Below are 20,585 nucleotides of genomic sequence, written 5' to 3'. Positions count from 1 at the left end.
CAGACAAGGAGGAATGGCTTGCATCTAAAGCAAACCCCTCCTAAAGTAGGACTTTTCCATTTCTCCTCACTGCTGCAATCCACTGAGCCTCCCAAAATTTGTCGTTGTGGTCTGTGAACCTTCAGGAACGTCACATACAATACAGTGGGAATCTGCAATGGGCATCAGCAGAAATTGCTGCCTCCTCTTCCAAACACAGAAGCGTGCTTAAATGTTTGGATTGACATGTAGTTAGATGCAAGCTAGTCTGTGGACTCTCCGGAGAGAAAGCACAAATGGCTAGAACAATGAGGTTGTCTGGGCACAATAAAAACCATGTCTTGCTGATTTACTTGGCACATGGTTGGAAACTCATTGTGACTTCCTTGCTTCATGGAATTCACAAAAAAACAGTTCAACAGCCAACTCTGAGGTGAGCCCTCTAAGTTGAGCCCTAGCACAGTGCTCCTAGTACTTATGCACACACAGGCATAACTTTTCGACCAGTACAAGGGCAACACCGCCTCACTTATTGCTACTGATCACACAGAAGAAGAAGAAAAGTTTGGATTTATACTCTGCCTTTCTCTGCTGTGAGAAGAGGAAGAAGGAGGAGGAGGAGTTGGATTTATATCCCCCCTATCTCTCCTATAGGAGACTCAAAGTGGCTTACAAACTACCCTTCCTTTTCCCACAACAGACACCTTGTGAGGTAGGTGGGGCTGAGAGAGTTCCAAAGAACTGACTGGTCCAAGGTCACCCAGCAGCCTTCATGTGTAGGAGCAGGGAAACAAATCCAGTTCACCACATAAGAGTCTGTAGCTCATATGGAGGAGTGGGGAATCAGACCCGGTTCTCTAGAGTCCACTTGCTCTTAACCACTACACCATGCTGGTTCTCTCTGTGAGCCATGCTGCGACAGTTGATGAGGGGAGACTTCAGCCTCCCAGACCACCTGTGATGGAAGAACTGCGTATGGGTCTGCCACGTGTCCCAGAGCAGCCAGACAAGCTGGGGAAGGGTGAGCCTGCTGGAGCAGTTGGGGGCCATTGTGGAGACAGTGCAGCAACTAATCGGTCCCCCATATGGAGGTCAGAGCAGGGGCAGGCAACTGGCAGCAGGGCCTGGGCGTCTGGTGGGGGCCTGAGGAGGCAGCAGGAGAAGAAAAAAGGAGTAGCTGTGTGCAACAAGGAGACTGGCCAGCACCTCCCAGACCTTTGAGCCCAGGACAGGACCTTTGAAAGGAGGGAGAAGGCACAGGTGATGGCAGCTTCTTTAGGCCCACGTAGGCTGTAGAGGCAGAGGAAGACGGGGGGAATAGGCAGGAAGGCTGGAAGTCCCAGCACACACCCCAGTCGTCAGGAAACCTGTCACTCCAATCAGTTCTGCCCTTGGGGTGTGGGAGTAGGTGACTCCAGAGGTGAGTGACCTCTAGGGGACCTTTAAAAGGTGATTATTGGAGAACCATGGATGAAGGGCCAGACCTATCCCAAAAACTCAAGATAAAGATAGATGGCAGGAGAATCCTGCAGATACCCCCCCTCCTCCCCTGCACTGTTCAGAGGCTCTTCTGTGTCAAACCTTACCAAAAGGGGATGCTGGAGGGTGCAACATCTCCCAACTCCAGCCAGAGCCTGCTGGAGCCTGACAGACCCATAAACACCTCTGAATCGAACATGCACTCGACTCATGCGACACAGTGACATGACCTTGCTACTGCTAAGCAGGCAGAAGTGATGATTCAAAATGTTTTTGTGGTGACTCAGGCTGTGGTTCGGCACTCCCACACGTGCAGTAGTACACACACCTCTACTGTGCCCCTTCCCCATGTCATAGTCAGGCATGTGTCACCCCCACTTCCAATATACATGCAATAGTGCTCCTGCCCACAGCTCCTCTCTTGTGGTACATTCATTCATTCATGGAGGCAATTCTCTGAAAGGCTTTTTCTTTTTACTTGCGCAGCCGCAGGCCGGCAGCATTTGGCACATATACAAAAAAGAGACAAAACAAAGAAAAACAGGAGTGCAAAGGTTTTCTGTGGTGACAACAATGGCAATTGGTGACAGAAACATGCAGTTTCCCCATGGAAGAAAGGCTTTGCTGAGCTGTGCTGGATCCTCTCCCATCCCCCGTCCTCTCACAGATCGATTCCCCCTCCCCCCATCCCAGTCCCTTTAACGATGGAGATGACAGATCCCTTGGAGGAATGGCAGGAAAGCAAAACCATAAGCCCAAACAGGTGGCTGTGCAGGGGAACACCTCTTACACATGTTCACCCCACAGCTCTGTGAGAACAAGTGGAAGAAAAGGCGAGCACAAGGACGGGCCTGTGGGAAAAGAAGTCTGTTCCTTCCTCCTGACAGTCCAGCAGAGCTCCTCAGGCCAAGCTCTTTTCAATAATAAATTAATACAAATAACGGCAACAAGAATATGTACATGGGTATTCCTCACCCCCACCCCTTTCTCCCCCCACCCTGCCCCCAGCCCCTCACTGCCCCACTCCATGATGAGAAGCTGGGCAGGGGGGAGTGGAAGGGGAAAGGGGGCATCAAAAGGCTTGCTGCCTGGATGCCAGCCAGAACATCCACACATTCTCCAGCTCCCTCACACACACTCATGCTTGCACACTTTGACAATTTCACAGCCCAGCCCAAGTGGCCCAGGTGCCAATGCCCACCCTCTTCCCCTCCCTCCTTAAGTTGCCCATTTAAACAGAATGCCAGGCACTGGTGTGGGCTAGGGGCCCCGGGCCAGAGGACCCCATTTCCCTGAGCTGGCTAGCTCCAGCCAGACTGGAGTGAGCTGAATCCAATCGTGCCACCATCGGTACAAAATGGCACTCATGCCCCTAAGACAGTCCTTGAGGTCAGTTCACAGAAAGACAAGCTCCAGGACGAGGACTGGGTCCATCATGTGCCAAGACACCACAGGAACACCCAGTCTTTGGGCTGTTTCAGTTGAGGTGGGTGGGCCCTGTTGGCAGTTCCTTATAATTTTCTTATTGTTTTCATGAGTTTCTTATCCCTTTCATTGTCCATCTTTCTGGCCTCTCCCACAGTCCCTGCCTAGTTGGGCGGAAACCAGGTCTTTCTTCAGCCCTTTGCCCCAAATACGTGCTCATCATACTCCTCCCTTGGTTCTTGTTTCATGGCAGCTTGGTAAAAGCCAGTATAGTGTTGGGGAAGATTTCCACATATAGTTGCATGTTGGGAGATGTCAGTCTGCACCTGCATGTCTAGTCCAAACACACCAATGCCAGGGGAGAGAATCTGAAAGTCTTGATGGCAGCACAGGCGCTAAGATAGCCACACAGCCAGATCTGTGTGACCATGGAAGACAGCGTCCTTGTGGCAGATGCTGCACTATACCCGCATGGCAGGGCCGGAGCCCGTTGTCAGGGGCACGGTGGAGCCACAGTCATAGTCCATGTCGATGGCAGCATGTGCACTGGCCAGGAGGCTGTTGAGAGAGGAGCCTGTCTGCCGCTCCCTAAAGCTCTGTATGTAGCTCTGCAAAATGGAGAAAAAGAGAAAATGACAGCACAGCCTTTCATCCTCCTTCACAAGGTAGAGGGGCTGCCCATGACTTGTTCCAGAGATCTCTCAGGCAGAAAGTGGGGGGCTCTGCTACCCACTGAGAGAATATCAGCCGGGTCTAATACTTCAGCCATATTGTTCCTTCCTTGTAAGGAGGAAGATCACACTGTTCCTCCACATGTCAACCTGAGCTGTTAATGGGCTCCTTCTCTGTCGTATGGCTTCTTTCTCAAACCCACTGAGAAAGGTTGACAGCTCGGCCTCCTGGGGGCTTTTAGCAATCCCAGAAAAGACGGTCAGAGAAGCCATAGCTTGTCTTGCCTGTGCTCAGCTTTGGAAAATGAAAGTGCTTTACACTCTGTGAGGCAGTAATGTTTGTTGTAACAACTCAGGGATTTGCTGCAGCACAAAGATATGAAGGGTGACCAGCAGATTCACCCTACTAAACTTGCAACAGACATGTGCCAGGGAGTACTGACCAATCAGTGTTCTCCAGTACTTGTTACTCGGTGTTTAGAAATACATGAATGCTGTTCACACTTTACAAATTAACCATGAATTTACTGGAACAGCACTGAGTCACTTTGCAATTATGACTATGCCACCCAGTACAACAGTTCTCGTGGGGAGACGGTGTTTTAAACTACACAGGCTATGCTCCCGTGAGTTCTCAGGAAATGAATCAGCACTGGCTTATTAGGTGTAAAGCTATGTTGGCCAGTGATTAGCATGGGTATGACCATTTGCCGCTTCATATGAGAGATGCCAAGCCACTTTATTTTCCCTGCACCCATCAGCACGGTCCACAAGGGCCCCACGGCAAAGCCATTGGTCCTAGGCAGAGATTCATTTCGAGCTGAAGAGAACTTTCATACAGATTATAATAGAAGTTAGAAGCATTACTCTGTATTTCCAACTTGAAAATGCAATCACCCTACATGGGGCAAGACCCCAACTAGGAAACAGGAAATGGGTCCTCCATGTATCTTCTCCCCCATATCTACAGTACTGTGCCTTACTGGCCTAGTTTCCCTGCACATAGTGGCAGCATTCACTCAATTGTTCTACAGTACTGGAGTCACGCTCTACTCTGTTCTGCTATTTTGTGGGAACTTCATACAAGTAGTTTGTCCACACACAGAGGACACAGAGGCAAAAGCCTTTTCATGGCATACAGAACAATTATTGAACTGGGGAAAAACTTTCACAAAGCTAATGCCCCATTTTTCATCGAGATGGCAAAGATCTACAGAATGGACAAGAGGAAAAGAATGAAGGACAGCTGACTGCCTCCATAAACATGGTGCTAGACAGAAGATATTTTTTCAGAACGCAGCTGTGACTTCCAAATCCCTCCCACCCTGCCCACATATAGAGGGGCAGTAGCATTCACTCACTGGGGAGAGCACATCTCCATCAAAACGGCGCACAGGATTGGGCTTGCGGCGGTAGGCAGGCTCCGGTGGGTGGGCCTTATGCTGCGGGTGTGGGTGAGGATGTGGTCGCCGCTTCTTCTTCTTCTCTTTGCGCTCTTCACGTTGCTTGATCCTCATTAGCTGGACCCGCCGCTGCTGCCGGCTGATAATCACTTGATGGTGGGGGGAGGGGGAAGAAAGAGATAGATGAGTAAAGAAACCTAGCATGACAAATGAACGACCTAATGTGCCAGCAGCTGCCACTGCAGGAATACTTTACTGTGAGGTCAAAGGGAAAAATGGCAGGCAGGGAAGACTGCATGTACGCATGTACAAGAGAACACACACGCTGGTTGGTTACCTGTTCTGTTAATTGTGCACTCCCAAAGTGAAGTGGGTTTTAAAGGTTTTTTTTAAAGGCTGCTGAGCTACAATTATAACCACTTACATAATGTAACAGGTAGTTTAACTCTAGGAAAGCAATATTCTATGTTTGAATGAGGGCATAAAAGTTTTGATCTTCACTGCATTGATCAATTACAGCATTTTATCATATATTAAAATATGTTCCCTAATTAATACGTGGAAACTTGCACGCCTTTTCTCCTTTCCACCAGCCAAATTTGTTGGCTAAGCCAAAAGTGGCTTTTCCTTTTAGTTTGAAAGCAAGGTCAGCACACTGTTTGTATCTCTGTGAAGTGCTGTGGCTTTACTTTCAGTGATCAGACCTAAGGCAATTGAAGCCGACAGTGCTGAGTTGAGATCAGTGTCAGCATGACTTGAGATCCTGAAATTTTCACCATACTGATAGTCCTGAACTTGTTTACAGTTGGTGTTTACAGCTTTAATATATTGTAAACCCGATTTCTTACTAGCAGTGTATACCATGCTATCAAAGCTGATTGAAATATTAAAGAGTGTGCTTTTTAGAAAAGAAATAATATTAGCTTCTGATTATTTAACCTTATATATTTACAAGAAAATGTCCATTTTGTACAGAATCTGCCAAATGAGTTCTGACTATGTAAACGTATCTAAATATGGTGGATTAAAAGTCAAATAACTACACAATTATCAGCCAAAGAAATTGATTAAAAGAGTTTGCTATGAACCAGCATAACTAATCTTTATGTTTTATTGGCATGCAAGAAAGCCAAGCACACAGCATGTTGCAATTATATTTACTGTAGGCAGTATCTGTAAAATCAGTATTGAGCCAATTCTGTAAAATCAGGCAACTAAGAAAAAACTGCCTCTGGATACCTGCAAATGGTCTACACACGCTGCTGCTGTTAAGAGAATAGCTACAGAGGCTGGTAGAAAAGATGGCAACCCTATTTTTGCCTGAATGCATGCATGACTACATGAACAAAGAAAGGTCTGGCTACTTTCAGAAGAAAGACCTGCTCAGGCCACAGATTGCAAAGATAAACCTACTCCTATTACCAGTATATGGAACCTGGTATCCAGCGTAGTCAGACCTGCGACCTTGTGGTGACCAACACAGCTCTGACCACAGTTGGCAAAGAGCCCTGTTCACTGTGCATGTTTTTTCTGGGATGCTAAGACAATGTGGAATGTCTGTTCAAGTGCACATCCCAGCCCCCAGTAGCAACAACTAACAAATAACACTTTTCCACTCCCAAGAGTTTATTTCCCACTTCATGAAGCTATAATTAAGCAATTATACAATCTGCTAAAAGGAGAAAAATACTACTCCAGCCTGGAAAATTTTGGCATCTACGAGTTTACTGAATTCTCCTCAATTAGGAGGATCTGGAGCTGGAATTTAACATAATTTCAAAAACAACATAGCCTGGTAACTGAACTGGAGGAAAGACAGGAGGGTAACTCTGCAAGTGATAGTGATCCAGTCTGGCTGCTTTCTTGTTCCTTTCCAGCCCTCTCCCCATCCGTCCAGTGAGCACCCCACTCACCCTCAGTGTGCGAGTACCCCTCAGCTGTGACTTTCCACTGCACCAGGATGCCCAACAATGCCAGGACAGGCCAAGTTCCCAGGATGACCCAGCTGTACCAGCAGATGGGCCTAGCAGGTGCCACTTTGACGCGCTCGTAGACATACTGCAGCAGCAGGAAGAGCTCAACGAAGTAGTCGGCAGTGGCTGTCATGACAGCGCTGCCAAAGACAGCGGTGGAGAGGGTGGTGAAGAGGCGCTGCCACTGCAAGGTAAGCACAGCACACAGCATGCCCACACCCAGCAGCAAGCCGATAGGGATCCAGACGGTGGGTGGGTGGTAGAACTGCTCCATCACCACCAACGTGGCCACCGCCAGCAGCAGCCCCAGCAGCAGCCCCACCATGAAAAGCCCGACGCTGCGCACCAGCATGGTGACCAGCCCACAGAGCACTCCGATGCCCAGACCGATGCCCACGGAGGCCTCCACGCTCAGCTGCGTGTCCAGCACCCGCTCTTTGTAGCACAGCATAAAGATGATCACTGAGCCGAACATCAGCCCTGTCAGGAACATCACTGCCTTGAAGCAACGGTATCCTGAGGAAGGGAGGAAGCAAATGGGGTCAGGTCAAAGTCACAAGATCCAACTACCCGTTCATTCTAGCAGGGCAGGACCATCCCCCATCCCACTGGGTTCTGCTCTTATATCACAAAAGGGGATCTATTGGGGGATGGGCAGTCCTTCTGTCCGGGACATGTTACTCTAACTGGGCATCTTTCTGTGTTCCTGTCTGAGCTCTGTAACATCTAGCTGGAAGCCCAGGAAAGCCAGCTAATCTTTCTGCTGGGGTACTGCCTGGCTTAGCCAAGAACCCTGCCACGTAGTCTGTGAAAGCTGCTCTGGTCCCTCTGTGCTACCCTAACCCTAACCCTTCAGGTCAGAACTGCAGAATCAGAAGCACTGCAGCAGCTCTTCGACGCCATGCTGTTATACTACTGCCTTGACGAGCATTAGAGATGAAATGGGCAAGACTGACAAAGCAAGTTAGAGGCTGCAAAAAGCTGCCAGCCAGCCTCTTCCTTCTCCCATGCAGCCCAACATTAACCATATTTATCCAAAAATAAGCCTCCCCCTCCGGCCCTTCAAATTTTTAACATATGCCAAGGGTAGCAGCTTCAAGAGCATTTTGTGCACATCAGCTCCACCCCATCATAGTAGTGGACAATATGAAACGTGGCCGACTAAACATGAAATGGGCTCTGTGGACCTGGCAACCACATTCAGATAAGCAGCTGCCTTCAGTCCCCAGGCCTCATTATTCCTGACTTTCCACTATACCCCCAGAAGGGCCCAGAGTCTCCCCCCTTCTCACCAAAGAAGCAGTAGATGATCCCAAAGAGGCAGCACATGGCACACACGACTGAGGGCACCACCTGGTAGCGCCGCTCAATTTCCTGGTCACAGATGTCCTGTCCTGGTGCATGTGGAAGCAGTGGGAAACGGAGGGTCTGTACAGTTGACGTCATGGCTCTGCAAGGTCTTCAAGGTGACATCAGGATCCCCACACCCTCCCCTTTGCTAGCAGGGGATGCTGCTTCATGGTATTGCCGCCATCTGTTGAGAGATTAGAGGGGGGAAATGCTGAGACCCAGGCTTTTCAGAGGACCAGCTAAGGACTAGCCAGCCAGCCACGTGACCTATCCGTACGAGCCCCACAGCTAGGTCACAACCACAAACTCAGTGAGAAGAATGGAAGTCTGTTAGCTGGAACATAAGGCAGAACCCCTCTCCATCCGCAGCAGGGCTGTCCCACTGAAGCTCAGCAAATACCTCCTCTCTCTTCAGGTGGGCGCTGTGAGAGGAGGCAAGCAATGAGGCAGATTTAATGCGCAACAAGATCAGAGCAGGGGACACCCACCACCAGCTTCCTGGACCTTGGCCAAGTCCAACCAGACATTACTGGCAGGCAGAAGAAGCCTTTTTTTTTAGTTTTGAGGCTGAATCAAAGGGCTAGAAAGGCCCAGGCCTGCAGTGGGTGTCTTTATCCCTGGCTCCCTGTGAGCTTTCCTAGATGCTATGGGAGATTCTCGGGGATCTTTTTCCACCTCTGTCTTTTCAGTAAGAATTTCACTACATCAGGCTAGCTTGCCAGGCAGCTTTCCAGCATATACCATGACGGAGGGGACTCTGAACAATTCTGGGAAAGGTGCTGGGCAGGGATGGGACTACAACTTTTCCAAATGGGGGGGAAGCTGCTATAAAGGGAATCAACCACCCTATGGTCTCCATAGCAACTGAGGAAAGAACAGATGATACTTTTAACAACATTCACGCACCCCCTCTCCACCCCCTCCCCCAGTTTCTAGCTGCAAGAGCCAGTGAGATAGGGGAGTGAGTCACCAAGCGGGGTGGGGGGGGGGGTGTAGCAGTTTCGAAAAGCATCTGCCAGAGATCCAATTTCTTTAACCCTCTGCGTGTCTGGCTGCCTCAAAGTCCAGCCATTGGGGCAAAAGAGGACTGGCTGGCTACAGTAACCTCCACTCCCACTGACTACTCCAGCACATACCATTACTAACAGCAGTAAAAGCAAAAAGAGGCATCTGGATCTTGCTGTGGACTAGAGCATGTGACACCCCCCCCCCCTTTCCTCAACACTGGCGGACTACAGGCAAAGAGGCTCAACAGAAAAGCCTTTGTGTTAATTCTTCGCTGCTTATACCACGGCTACGCAGGATAACAGAACAAATAGAAGGCAAGCTTCCCCCTCCCCCAGTCAAACAAAGGAAGCAACATCAAGCCAATCCATCTACGGTTTCAGAGGTGTCTGTGAACCCCAATTCCACGAATGGATTGCAACTGATGCCTCTTTCAACAAAGGGAAGACCCCTTTTGCAGTATTAGGCTCACTACCAGGCAGAGCAGTAGTGGAGGAGGAGGACAGTGCCTAGAAAGACCCCTGAAGGCAGAGTGGCAGGAGAGAGGCTTAGCCCCTCCCCCTGCTGCTCAGGAATAGGTCAGCAGCAGCCTGAACATCTCTCATATCTTCCACGAGTCTCTCCTTTGCTCTCCCCCCCACCATTCATCTTCCAATGAGCGCTAGTATTGAAGGCATGCCATCTGCTGATTGGTGCACATTCTGTTGCTAAGGGAGGAAAGACATTTTCTGATTGGTTGCTGAGAAATTACCAAATGAGTGCCTTTCCCCCCCAAGCTAGAGCAGGTTGCTTTGTTTCAGCAACTCTGCTTCTTCCACATCCAGCCCGCCCGCTCCCCCCTTGCAATGTGGCTTCACAGAAACCCACATCTGCTGGCTTCTCTGCCCCAACATCTTGATTCCCCTCAGCCTTGATCCTAGTCTTGGACTCCTTAAATAGTTCCCTGATGACCCTTATTGCAAAGCTGCGTCGGTCAGTTAGATTCCCACAACTCATGGGGCCACCCAGCCTCAAGTTTTCTTCCTTATTATTGCAGATCAGAATGAAAAGGCTATAAAATATTTTCATTATGACTAAAGAAAAAAAGTCTCGGGCAGTTTATCCTACTTCAGTCAATTCCCCACATACCAATGCCCCATGCCATGCCAGATTAAGTGCTGGTGATCATTGGCACGAAATCAAAAGTCCCGTTGGCCCGTTTTGAAACCTAACTTGCAGCAACTGATGTGGAGACAAACTCCAACAGAGAATAACAGCATCATGATCACTACTGTAGATCCTGATTGAGTGGAAAGATAGAATTAAAATGTTTTAAATAAACAACTGAGTAAAATAACCCACTTTTTTTGTTGCAAGGGGTCCATTACAAAAATATTTTGGGATAAAAACCTGTACAATTCCTCCTCTTAAGAGGTCTACAATGAAACCTTTCAAGTAAGCAGGGACTAAGATGTGGAGAAGAACTTTGGACCTCATTCCTGTGCTGTTCCACAAGCAATAAACTAGCTTCAGCTTCTGATGTCACTTTCAGTGCAGCCTGCTCTGCTGCACAATTGCCATAAGGCCAAAAGTTAATGAAAGTACTAACTTAACCAATGTAATGTAATGCCGATGAGCTGATATTCATCTACCAAGCGGTAACTTCCTACAGTAAGCATGTAAAGTTGAGCATGTTAGTCTGCTAGCTTCAAAATAAAGGGAGAGTTCATTGGACACTCTTATGTTAAATGACCAAAAGATGTACAGTGTGAGTTTTCACGAGTTACAGCCTACTTTGTTATAGTCTCTGACACGTGCAGGCTTATGAATCAATACATCTATTGGTCTTTGAGGTGTCACATGACTTCTTTGTTTCTGCTCAGCAAGGTAATAATTTATAATGTCCTGCCATGTGGCCAAGGACATTTTGCCTTCCTTTCCTTCTCAGAAATCCAGAGAAGCACAATGGAGTAGTAACATCAGCTTCACTGTGTGGAAGGATATTAGACTACTGGCTTAGAAAATTTGAAATGGTAATCTCTGTATATCATTACTATTTGGGTTAGATGCCTTTATGACAAGAGAATCAATGAATTATTCTAAAACAGTGTTCATACCATTGGATACGGAGTTGCAACTGAGTTATACAATTCAAGGGGAAGTTTATGTCAAGGGTAGCAGAAAGCAGTTTTCTTACATGTTATTAGAGTGCAGCCTGACAACAGTAAAATTGGGGAAATTACAGCAGACTCTGAACAAACATAAAACCAGTGACCATGAACTAGACCCCAAACTTGAGAGGTACTAGGCTGAGTACAGCTAAAAACCCTCCATATTTTTACATTACCAAGATGCTGGTTACATAAAAGCAAATAGCTTTACCTATTTTATGTCTCTCAAAAACCACACAAATCTAATGGACTGACACAAGCAAACTGTTATGTACTTGTTCAATAACAGCAGCATTTGACATCGTGCCAAAATCTATCTGCTCAAATCAGTCTAAATCTAAATTTAGAAATTTTAGTTTAAAACAGCCACTTTTACAGTTTGATTTTCTCTGTAGCAAAGCCTCTCTAGCTTCCCCCACTTTTATCCTAATCTCTTTTTGCACATGTTCCTATTGCTTAGGGAGGGGGAAGGCCAATACAGTTCAAAGCTAGCTAATGCATGCTATGGGCCAAATACAGGCTCGACAACAACCCTAAATACCTACTTTGTAGTGAGGGGTTCTTGAGCTCTTTACCTGCAAGTAGATATCTAAGTGAAGGAGGCTCTCCTGTGGTCAATACCAAAAATAAATGTCCATGTCCTTGTAAAATGCTGCCCTTTGGTTCTTGCTTGTGTTAATCATGCTTAAGCCTTCTCCAGAGCCAGCTGTGAGTGTGTGCATGTGTGGTGTGTGACTGACTGGCCCCTGCTGTGGGTTCCAGGCCAGCCAGCTCAACTACATTCTGGGATTTGGCTGAGTCCTGGTTAATCCCCTTCCACAGTGATTGCAAGTTAGAGTTCCCACTTTCCCACAGGCTCCCTTTACATGCTATGCCCACTCAGGCAAACTTTATTCCTCAAACACAGCTGTGACAATGACCTTTTGTTACAGGAGCAGAAGATGATTCCACAAGGCAGAGAAATAACTCTTTTGCTACTCCAGTTTCTATGTAGCCTGTGGGACTGCCCTGGAAACCAGGTCTCCCACGCACCCCTGGAGTTGTACCCAGCTACCACAGTCTGAGGTTTCCTCAACAAGTTGAAGACAGTGGAACTGTATTGTTGGAATTTAACATATGTGCTGAAGGCGAGGCTTTAAAAAAAGGATAGTAAGGATGACACAAACAGAAGGCTCTGTAAAGAGGGTGGGAAGGAGAGCACGCTGTGGAATCTCACATGGCAGGCATGAGATAAGAAAAGCCGTCAGAGCATAAGGCAGACTCAGCCTCTCCTGACAAAGGGCACTACTGCAGACTGCACAAGTGTGGGGCCAACCCATGTACCTCTATGGCAGGGGTGTCCAACTCTGGCACCCCAGATGTTCATGGACTACTATTCCCATCAGCCCCTGCCAGCATGTCAAATTGGCAGGTACTGATGGGAATCGTAGTCCATGAACATTTGGGGCACCAGAGTTGGACACCCCTGCTCTGTGGGAATGGTGCCAGGGAACACTGCCATTCCAGAAAACTTTTCCTGAGGGTTTGGGGTAGGCACATCTGCTAATAGGATCATTTTATATGGAAGAGAATCTTCCATACCCTATTCTCTTTTTGCCTATGGGATTATTCTTGACAGCTTGCAGAAAAGCTCCTAATGAAAGAATCCTATTAACCTGGAAGCAACCCAGGGGAGTGGTACTGTGAGGAGCAGCTGTAGTATGGGGCCCTGGCTGCCAGATGCTCTGGAAGCAAGGAAGAGACCCTGGGGCTGATACCAAACTGAAAAGAAACACTGTGCAGTTTCCAACAGAGCAGCTAGAATTGATGTGCAGTTTGTTTGGGGAGGGTTGAGTGTTTGAATTGATTTTGCAGCTTTTTATTTATTTTAAGTTAATTATATCCTGGCTCCGCAATGGAAACACCTGCATCAGCTCTGCCTGGCACAAAAGATATGTTGTGAGTTACACACACACACAGCCCCAGAGGGGTGTTTTGTGTCACATATAATCAGGTGTCTCAAACATGGGGACAGGATCACAAGAGGAAGACACTTTACTGAGTTAGCAATATTTTAATACTCAGTGATCTGTAACATCAGAGACATGGGTAGGCTAATGGGGAAAAATCTCTTACATCCCTGTTCCATTCAAATCTCTCCCCAACATCTCCTGCACCATATCTGCTCTCATAACTAGGCACAGTGCTCCTTTCCTCTTAAAGTACAAATTTTGTGCACCCAAATCCCCAGTCTGCTGACACTTCTAGCAAAGCTCGTGCAAAGTGTTGGGTGTGCTGAACCATCCTGACACCAAAAAGCCATGCATAGAACCCATTGCTATAAATCAAATGGACTGAAAGTTTCAACCCAAGTGATGCTTGCAATGGTAGCGCTGAATCAGCTACCACTGAGACACCCCAAATTCTAGGAAGCTCCGCTTCTCTGAGCCACAGGAAATGCCAGAAATAAGATAGCTGGAATCTATTAGCTCAGCTAGGTATTTGTTCTGCCACATCTACTCTAGACAGAGGCCTGGTTTATCAAGCCTGTGATATCTCCATTCTGTCTGCAAATGTTTCAGCTTGCCTTCTCTCCCATCCATTAGCAGTATACCAGATTGGTCCAATATCTCTCATTCCCCTGCTGTCATGGCCTCCGCCTGCACTCCTTCCCTTTTCTTTGCTCACCACATCCCTTTCTTTGCCCTTCCCTTTGCCCTGCTCCATCCACTTTATTAGTTTATTCCTTGCATTCTCCAAGCCAGACCAGGTTGTATCCTTGTTTGGGACTGGCAGAAGCTGCAGGGTTGCTAGGAAACGGAGCTGCAAAGCCTTCTGGGGAACCCACCAGACTCTCTTTGTTTGGGATGAGGGGGTCCCCAGGGGATTCTGGGCTTGTGGATCGGCTAGATGTCCGGGCAGTAATACTTTGGCTAGCAATACTTTTTTGTTCTTCCTGAGAGAAGAGCACTGCTACTGTCTACTTGGCCAAGGAAACGGGGGAGGGGTTTGTTTAGCTTCCCTTTTGTTTACATAGATCTGTGCTAGGTAATTGGATAATGGGCAGATTTTTTTCTCTTTCTTGAGAGATGTCAACGTTAAGCAATAGAAACCCCAGGGAGAAGAGCCTCTAGGCAGACAGACTTGGGAGTTTCCTGAAAGGGCCAGCCCTCCAAAGGACGTGGGGAAGGCAAGCTAGACAGTACCACAGCCCCTGAGACTAGAGGAAGGGGGCTTTGTGGCCCTCAGAGACCATGCAACTGAGCCAGAGAGAAGCCTTTGTGTGCGGGGGGAGGAGGGATGTTCCTCTGCACCGATTCTCCCCCGACTCCGCCATCCATCCCGAGCTAGGCCTGGCTGCCAGGGGTGCATCAGCGCCGGAAGGGATGGACGTCCCCATGCGCTCCTCTCTAACTTCTTCACACTGCCTGAGCCCCCAACGGCGGCTGAGCAAGAGAAGCGGGCTGGCCATCCTTGTTTCCTTTCCCCTTACGCACGCATCAAGCGCCCCTGAGCGGTCCCGCCAACAAATGCTGCTTTGTGCTTCCAGATCCATCCCCCGCGCCCCGAAGCTTCACTTCCCTTTCCACGATCAACCATCCGCTACCCAACAAGGCGCCGGACGGCTCCCTCCCCTCCCCTTCGATACGGAGCGTTGCGAGGAAGTGCACGGAGCAAACCAAGCAGCACACTCCCCCGCCCCGTTCTGCTCCCGCAGCCATTCCCTACCTGCGCGCCCCAGTCTCGAACCCGCCGACCAGGGCCCGTCCGGCTCGGCCCGGTGCTGAGGGACAGCTCCGCGTGACGTCACCACGCCACTTTTCTCTCCTTTTCCCCTCCTCCCCTTCCCCTGCGCGCTCGCGCTTTCTCTCTCTCGTACTCGCGAGACACCGGACAGGCTGAAGCGGATGGAGCTTCTCGCGCGCCGCGGTCCGCAAATAAGGCGCCTCCTTCCCTTGCTCTCGCCTTCTCGCGCCTCCCTTCTGATGTCGCCGGCCGCCCCCAACTCCCCACCCCCTCCGCACTTATGGCCCGTAGCGCGTGGCGGCGTAGGGGGCGGGGCCTGTACCATAGAGAGCTTCTGTTGCTCACACTTGCTCTTGAGCCGCCCAAAAGACCCCTTTCCGCGCCCCTGGGCAGGAGGATGCGCCGTCTGGCCCTGCTTGAACCCTCTCCAGCTGATTTTTCCATTGTTATGCATTGACTTTTTACACTACCCGCCTCCAGCGTCGCGCATTGGTTGGCTCATGGTACTGCTTGGCTGTAATTGCACGGCGTTTATTGTCGCCCTATTGGTTCTCCTCCTCTTCCTTCACCAACCCACCCACACCCCTTCCCCCGTTTTCAGTGTATCGCTTTGCTCCACATCCGCTGTTATTATTCTATTGCTCTTTCCACCCTTGACATTCTCTGCGCTGTTCGGACAGCTCAGCTTCCTTCTACAATAGTATATTTTACATTTATTGGAGTATTTCTGACCCACGTTTCTCCGGTAGGGGCCCAATTTACAACATTCTCTCCTATAGTTTATCCTCCAAAAACCGCCCTGTGAAGTAGGCTTCTGTGTGCTTTCAGATTCAGTTCAAGGTGCTTACTTAAATAGTAATAGAAAGGACCCCAGGAGCATTATCTCCAGAACATGAGGTACCTTTTACAAGAAATGGGGTGCATGTGACCCATACCAACAACAAGAGAACCAATGAGCAGCGCAGTTCTAGAGTACTTCCTATAGAGCAGTGGTTCTTAACCTTCCTAATGCCACGACCCTTTAATACAGTTCTCATGTTGTGGTGACCCCCAACCATAACATCTATCCCAGGGGTAGGGAACCTTTAACACTCAAAGAGCCATTTGGACCCGTTTTCCACGGGAAAAGAAAACACTTGGAGCCGCAAATAATTTTTGACATTTAAAATAAAGATAACACTATATATAGGGGTTTTTTTAACCTTTTACTCCGCTCATTCTGAGAAGCGCATGGATGCGCGGCAAGGCTGAAGCCGGCGGCTCGGCCTTGCCGGCCGCCGGGAAAGCGCCCACCCCGCTCCAACAGGACGGGCTAGAGGGGAAGCCCATGGCGCGGCCCAGCCAACCATGGCCAGTTGGTGCGCCCGCCCTGCTGCCTGCAGGGCGGGCAAAGATGGGGCCAGCGGCTTAGATTGTGGAGCCACAGTGCAAGGGCAGAAGAGCCACATGCGGCTCTCGAGCCGCAGGTTACCTACCCCTGATCTATCCATTTTACAGATGGAAAACACTGATGCAGAGAGTCTTAGGCAACCCCTGTGAAAGGGTCGTTCGACCCCCAAAGGGGTCACGACCCACAGGTTGAGAACCACTGCTATAGAGTATGTATTCTTTCTTACCTTTAAATAGGATGCATACTTATTAAATGCTACCAGTTATTCCAATGGTTACATATATGTGTGCATATGTATGTGACAGGAAATTCATCCATAGCTGTTAGAGGCGGCATTTGTACCCAACAGCAAATCCTGAGAGAGGATGATATTTAATCCCAGACCACATGCACAAATTCCTGAATGTCTGAATTCTACTCAACAAGTTATATTGGCTCAAACATTGCAAGCAGAATAATAGGAAGTTGCTCCATTAGACTTTACAATCGCCCTTGTGTTGCTGCTTTATATTCCTTGATTTCATTACTGTTCTCAGACATGGGAATTTAAATGCATAAATTGGGCTGTGCGTATAAACACTCTAATAGGGTTACAAGAGATAATAGCTGTACAGCCAGCACCATGTTGTCAGTTGCCTTCATTAGCTTGAAATCCTACCTTAGTCCTACCTTAGCATTTAGTTGTTTACCTAAATATGAGCTGTCTTATGTTTCATTTTCCCCAGTGTGTTTTTTCAGTAAAATGTACATAATGTGAAAATGTATGCCTCTTGCAAGCACAGTATTCTATCCTTAGTTTGGCTCATTCCGCACATGCAGAATAATGCACTTTCAAACTGCTTTCAGTGCTCTTTGAAGCTGTGCGGAATGGCAAAATCCACTTGCAAACAGTTGTGAAAGTGGTTTGAAAACGCATTATTTTGCGTGTGCGGAAGGGGCCTTTGTTTCCATGTGATGAGGGGGAAAAATCAGTAACAGCTATATGTTCTTAGAATAATTTGTACAACTTTGACCTAAACATTGTCTATTTTGAAAGATCTCTGGAAAGGAGAACCTGTTATGTCAGCAGTCAGGGACATGACTGTAACGCACTGGTGTAATATCAGTGCGATGTGGTGACTAGTATGACAGGCTAGTTTTGGTCATTTCAAATCTCCAAACTCACTCACCTTGGAGCAGTCACTCTCTTTTAGCCTAAACCTACCTCACAGGGTTGTTGTTGGGATAAAAATGAAGGAGGGGAAGCCTGAGTTCTTCCTGGAAGAGTGTACCCTCCTGGAAGCATGCAAAAGATATGATAGCTTGTTGTTTGGCCATGAATGCGAAAAACTCCATCAGCAGAATTTATAGCCTTTATGTGGCCAGGCACATATGTAATCAGATTATAAAACGATGGTAGTGTGGCAGGGAAGCCTTGAATCCCTGCCCCCCTCCCCTGAGGTCATTCACTCTGTCAGTTCAGGTGCGTCATCTAATTTGCTGAAGTCTGAATCCCACTTACCATCTGCTGTGCTCCCTGTGTCATGAGGAGAAGGGAGGAGATGTGTGGGAATGATGATGAAGCATTGCTGCTCCCACTGCCATCTACTCTTCCTCCCACTCTTAGTCTGTGTCAGCTCAGATAGTTCAAACCTCCTCTGCTGCACCAGGGGATTAACTCTACCCCATGCGTGCAGTCCTGAAGCCTTTCTGTGTCTTCGTGATGGGATAAGTCAAGCAGAAATACCTGTGTATATATGTGCCTCTCCAAAGATGGTTGCATGATGGTATAAAACACCGTAATCCCTACCATCAACCATTGTATGTGGCCCTGGTGTTTCCTGTGCATTTCCAGGATGCTGAACCATTTTGAGTTTATCAAGATATCCCAGCCCTAATCCTACCATGCCCTAAATGACTTCTTAATGAATGAGCAGTCTATACTCATGTAGATTGGAATAAATAGCTGATGAACCCCACTTTCCTTAATTGTATTTTTGTGCAAAGCATGGTACATACGCAGTTTCAGCTCAGACCAAACCTTTGAAAGGCATGGCTCTTAAGACAAAATGCAGTAAAAACTGTGTGTGAAAGGTCTTGAGAACCCAGGATGAAATAAGATTACAGAACGTGACAGTACCGTACTAAATAGAGTTATACTCTTTCAAGCCTTCGCTGGCTTTAGAAGGGTGTGACTGATTAGGATAAAATGTTCATTGCAAAAGAAATGTAGAATGCAATCTAGCCTTCTATAGCAGCAAAAATAAAGCAAAACCCAACAACAACAGTACAGTAGTATAAAAAGTAGAATATCTCAGCATTTATTGGCTTTGCAAGATTGGGAATAGTATCTGTGGGAACATGTTGGCCTCACGCAAATTTGGAGTTCAGTAAAACCCATGTATGTGTGCATTCTCTCTCTCTCACACACGCACACACACACATACACAAACACGTAATTGTTTTTGGTAAAATATAGCTACAATATCATAAATGAAAATCTGACTATGGCTCAGTCTACCATGTTATAATGTGCATTGTTCACTGAGATTCGTAGGGGAGGTGGCTTTCTGTGGATTTACAGTATGGAACAGTACAGCAGTGGTGCATAAAGACTCAAGCTGTGTGACACTTCTAGGGGAACCATTGCAGAAGGGATGCACAATACTGAAGGTTCTTAGACCACATGTTCTCAGACTAAGTGTACAATCCAAAGGGGAAGGAGTTCAAACCACATTGGAAGTGGTGGGATGGTTGTGTTGGAGTCTGTGCCACCAGTGCCATGCAAATTGGCATGAATGCTGATGCAGAGGGATTTATCTTGGTGGCTGGCTGCCACAGCACCCAAACCTAAAAGCTGGGTCCTGTGGTAGCTAGGCACCATAACAAATGCCTGCGTTGGCATTTCAACAATGCCCAGCAACCCTCCCCTTTAGTGGTGCAGACTTACGCCACTAAAAAGTTTGTGCAAGTTACTTTTTACTATGGGCTTTCCCAGGGGAGAAAGGAGTTTCTCCTTTTCCCCCGATGCCTGCGCTGCCAATTGCCTCTTTGGAACCCAGTCCAGCACTGTCCACCACATCACACATGCAAAAAATACATTAGGGAGAGTTTCTTGCTCAGGTCCATTCATGCTATGCTAGGATTCTCCTTGCATTGACTTTTATTTTTTATTGACAAGAACTCTCAAAGGTGTGTTTACTCACCTGTACTCTGAAGTTATAAGGTCCGTTCTACTGCCCAATTAATATTTGTGTGTTTAGAGTGCCGTCAAGTTGCTTCTGATTCATGGTGACCTGTAGTAGTGCACTGCCGACCCAGCAGTGCCGTAGTAGAACGTTGGCACGCCAACGGACCTGCGGCCTTGCCGGTCGCATCGCACCCCCACTCCTCATCCCCCCATGAGTCACGGGTCGCGGAACTGTCTGGCTCAATCATCGGGCTTAGGGACAATGATCTTGTTCTCAGGTGAGGATTAGGCTCAGACGCTGCACGCTCTTCTCCTCAAAGACGTAGCCAGATGAGATCATGCATCACCTGATGATCTCCCGACCTCCCGCTCTCCCGGAACTCCCCCCAGTCCTCCCTCCTACACGCCCCCGATAGAGTAACAATAAAAGGTGCCAGGAACCGGCAGACGGGAGATTCGCTAGGAACACGGACCTCCGGTCTCCCGCTGCTGGCGATCTCCACCAGATGTTATCTCCGCGTCTCGTCTCGTTCTTACGCTGACCGCGTGGGTCGACTACAGTGACCCTTTGAATTAATATCCTCCAAAACATCCGGTTATTAACAGCCCTGCTCCAAGCTGAGGGCCATGGCTTCCTTCATACAGACAATCCATCTCATGTTGAGACTTCCTCTTTTCTTTCTGCCTTTGATTTTTCATAGCATTATTGTCTTTTTCAGTGATTCTTGTGTTTTCATAACGTGACAAAAGTATGATAGTCTCAGTTTAGCTCTGTCATCTTTTACATTTGTTTCTATTCTATCTTTAGTAATTTTCCTCATGGACTTTTCATTTCTTTTGGCTACAGGAATAGTCTTTATGCACT

At 47.9% G+C, this 20,585-nt stretch overlaps 1 protein-coding gene across 3 annotated transcripts; it reads right to left on the bottom strand.

Moving 5' to 3' along the window:
• Positions 1-1,910: 1,910 nt before the first annotated feature.
• On the bottom strand, positions 1,911-15,613 carry TMEM198 (transmembrane protein 198). Of its 3 annotated transcripts, none has more exons than XM_048485601.1 (5): positions 15,484-15,613; positions 8,223-8,464; positions 6,871-7,446; positions 4,916-5,106; positions 1,911-3,491 (listed from the first exon to the last, which is right to left on the bottom strand). In XM_048485601.1, the coding sequence occupies exons 2-5, from the start codon at positions 8,374-8,376 to the stop codon at positions 3,345-3,347; spliced, it is 1,068 nt and encodes a 355-aa protein (XP_048341558.1). In that variant the 5' UTR covers positions 8,377-8,464; positions 15,484-15,613; the 3' UTR covers positions 1,911-3,344. The 3 variants fall into 3 exon arrangements, with proteins under 3 accessions (XP_048341558.1, XP_048341557.1, XP_048341560.1); XM_048485600.1 differs by lacking the exon at positions 15,484-15,613 and adding an exon at positions 15,144-15,470; XM_048485603.1 differs by lacking the exon at positions 15,484-15,613 and adding an exon at positions 9,761-9,820.
• Between the last annotated feature and the right edge of the window lie 4,972 nt (positions 15,614-20,585).

The sequence above is a fragment of the Sphaerodactylus townsendi genome, linkage group LG02 (genome assembly GCF_021028975.2).
Source record: "Sphaerodactylus townsendi isolate TG3544 linkage group LG02, MPM_Stown_v2.3, whole genome shotgun sequence".
NCBI classification, from domain to species: Eukaryota; Metazoa; Chordata; class Lepidosauria; order Squamata; family Sphaerodactylidae; genus Sphaerodactylus; species Sphaerodactylus townsendi.
The sequence above is the reverse complement of the archived record's forward strand: the minus strand, read 5'-3'. Positions and strand labels throughout refer to the sequence as shown.

Excerpts from the sequence above, each read along its gene's own strand:
- TMEM198 (XM_048485601.1), bottom strand. The coding sequence starts at position 8,376 with ATGACGTCAACTGTACAGACCCTCCGTTTCCCACTGCTTCCACATGCA. Across the intron at positions 5,107-6,870 it reads GGGGTACTCGCACACTGAGG|TGATTATCAGCCGGCAGCAG; the intron begins GTGAGTGGGGTG and ends CCCACCATCAAG. Across the intron at positions 3,492-4,915 it reads ATGGAGATGTGCTCTCCCCA|AGCTACATACAGAGCTTTAG; the intron begins GTGAGTGAATGC and ends TCCATTTTGCAG.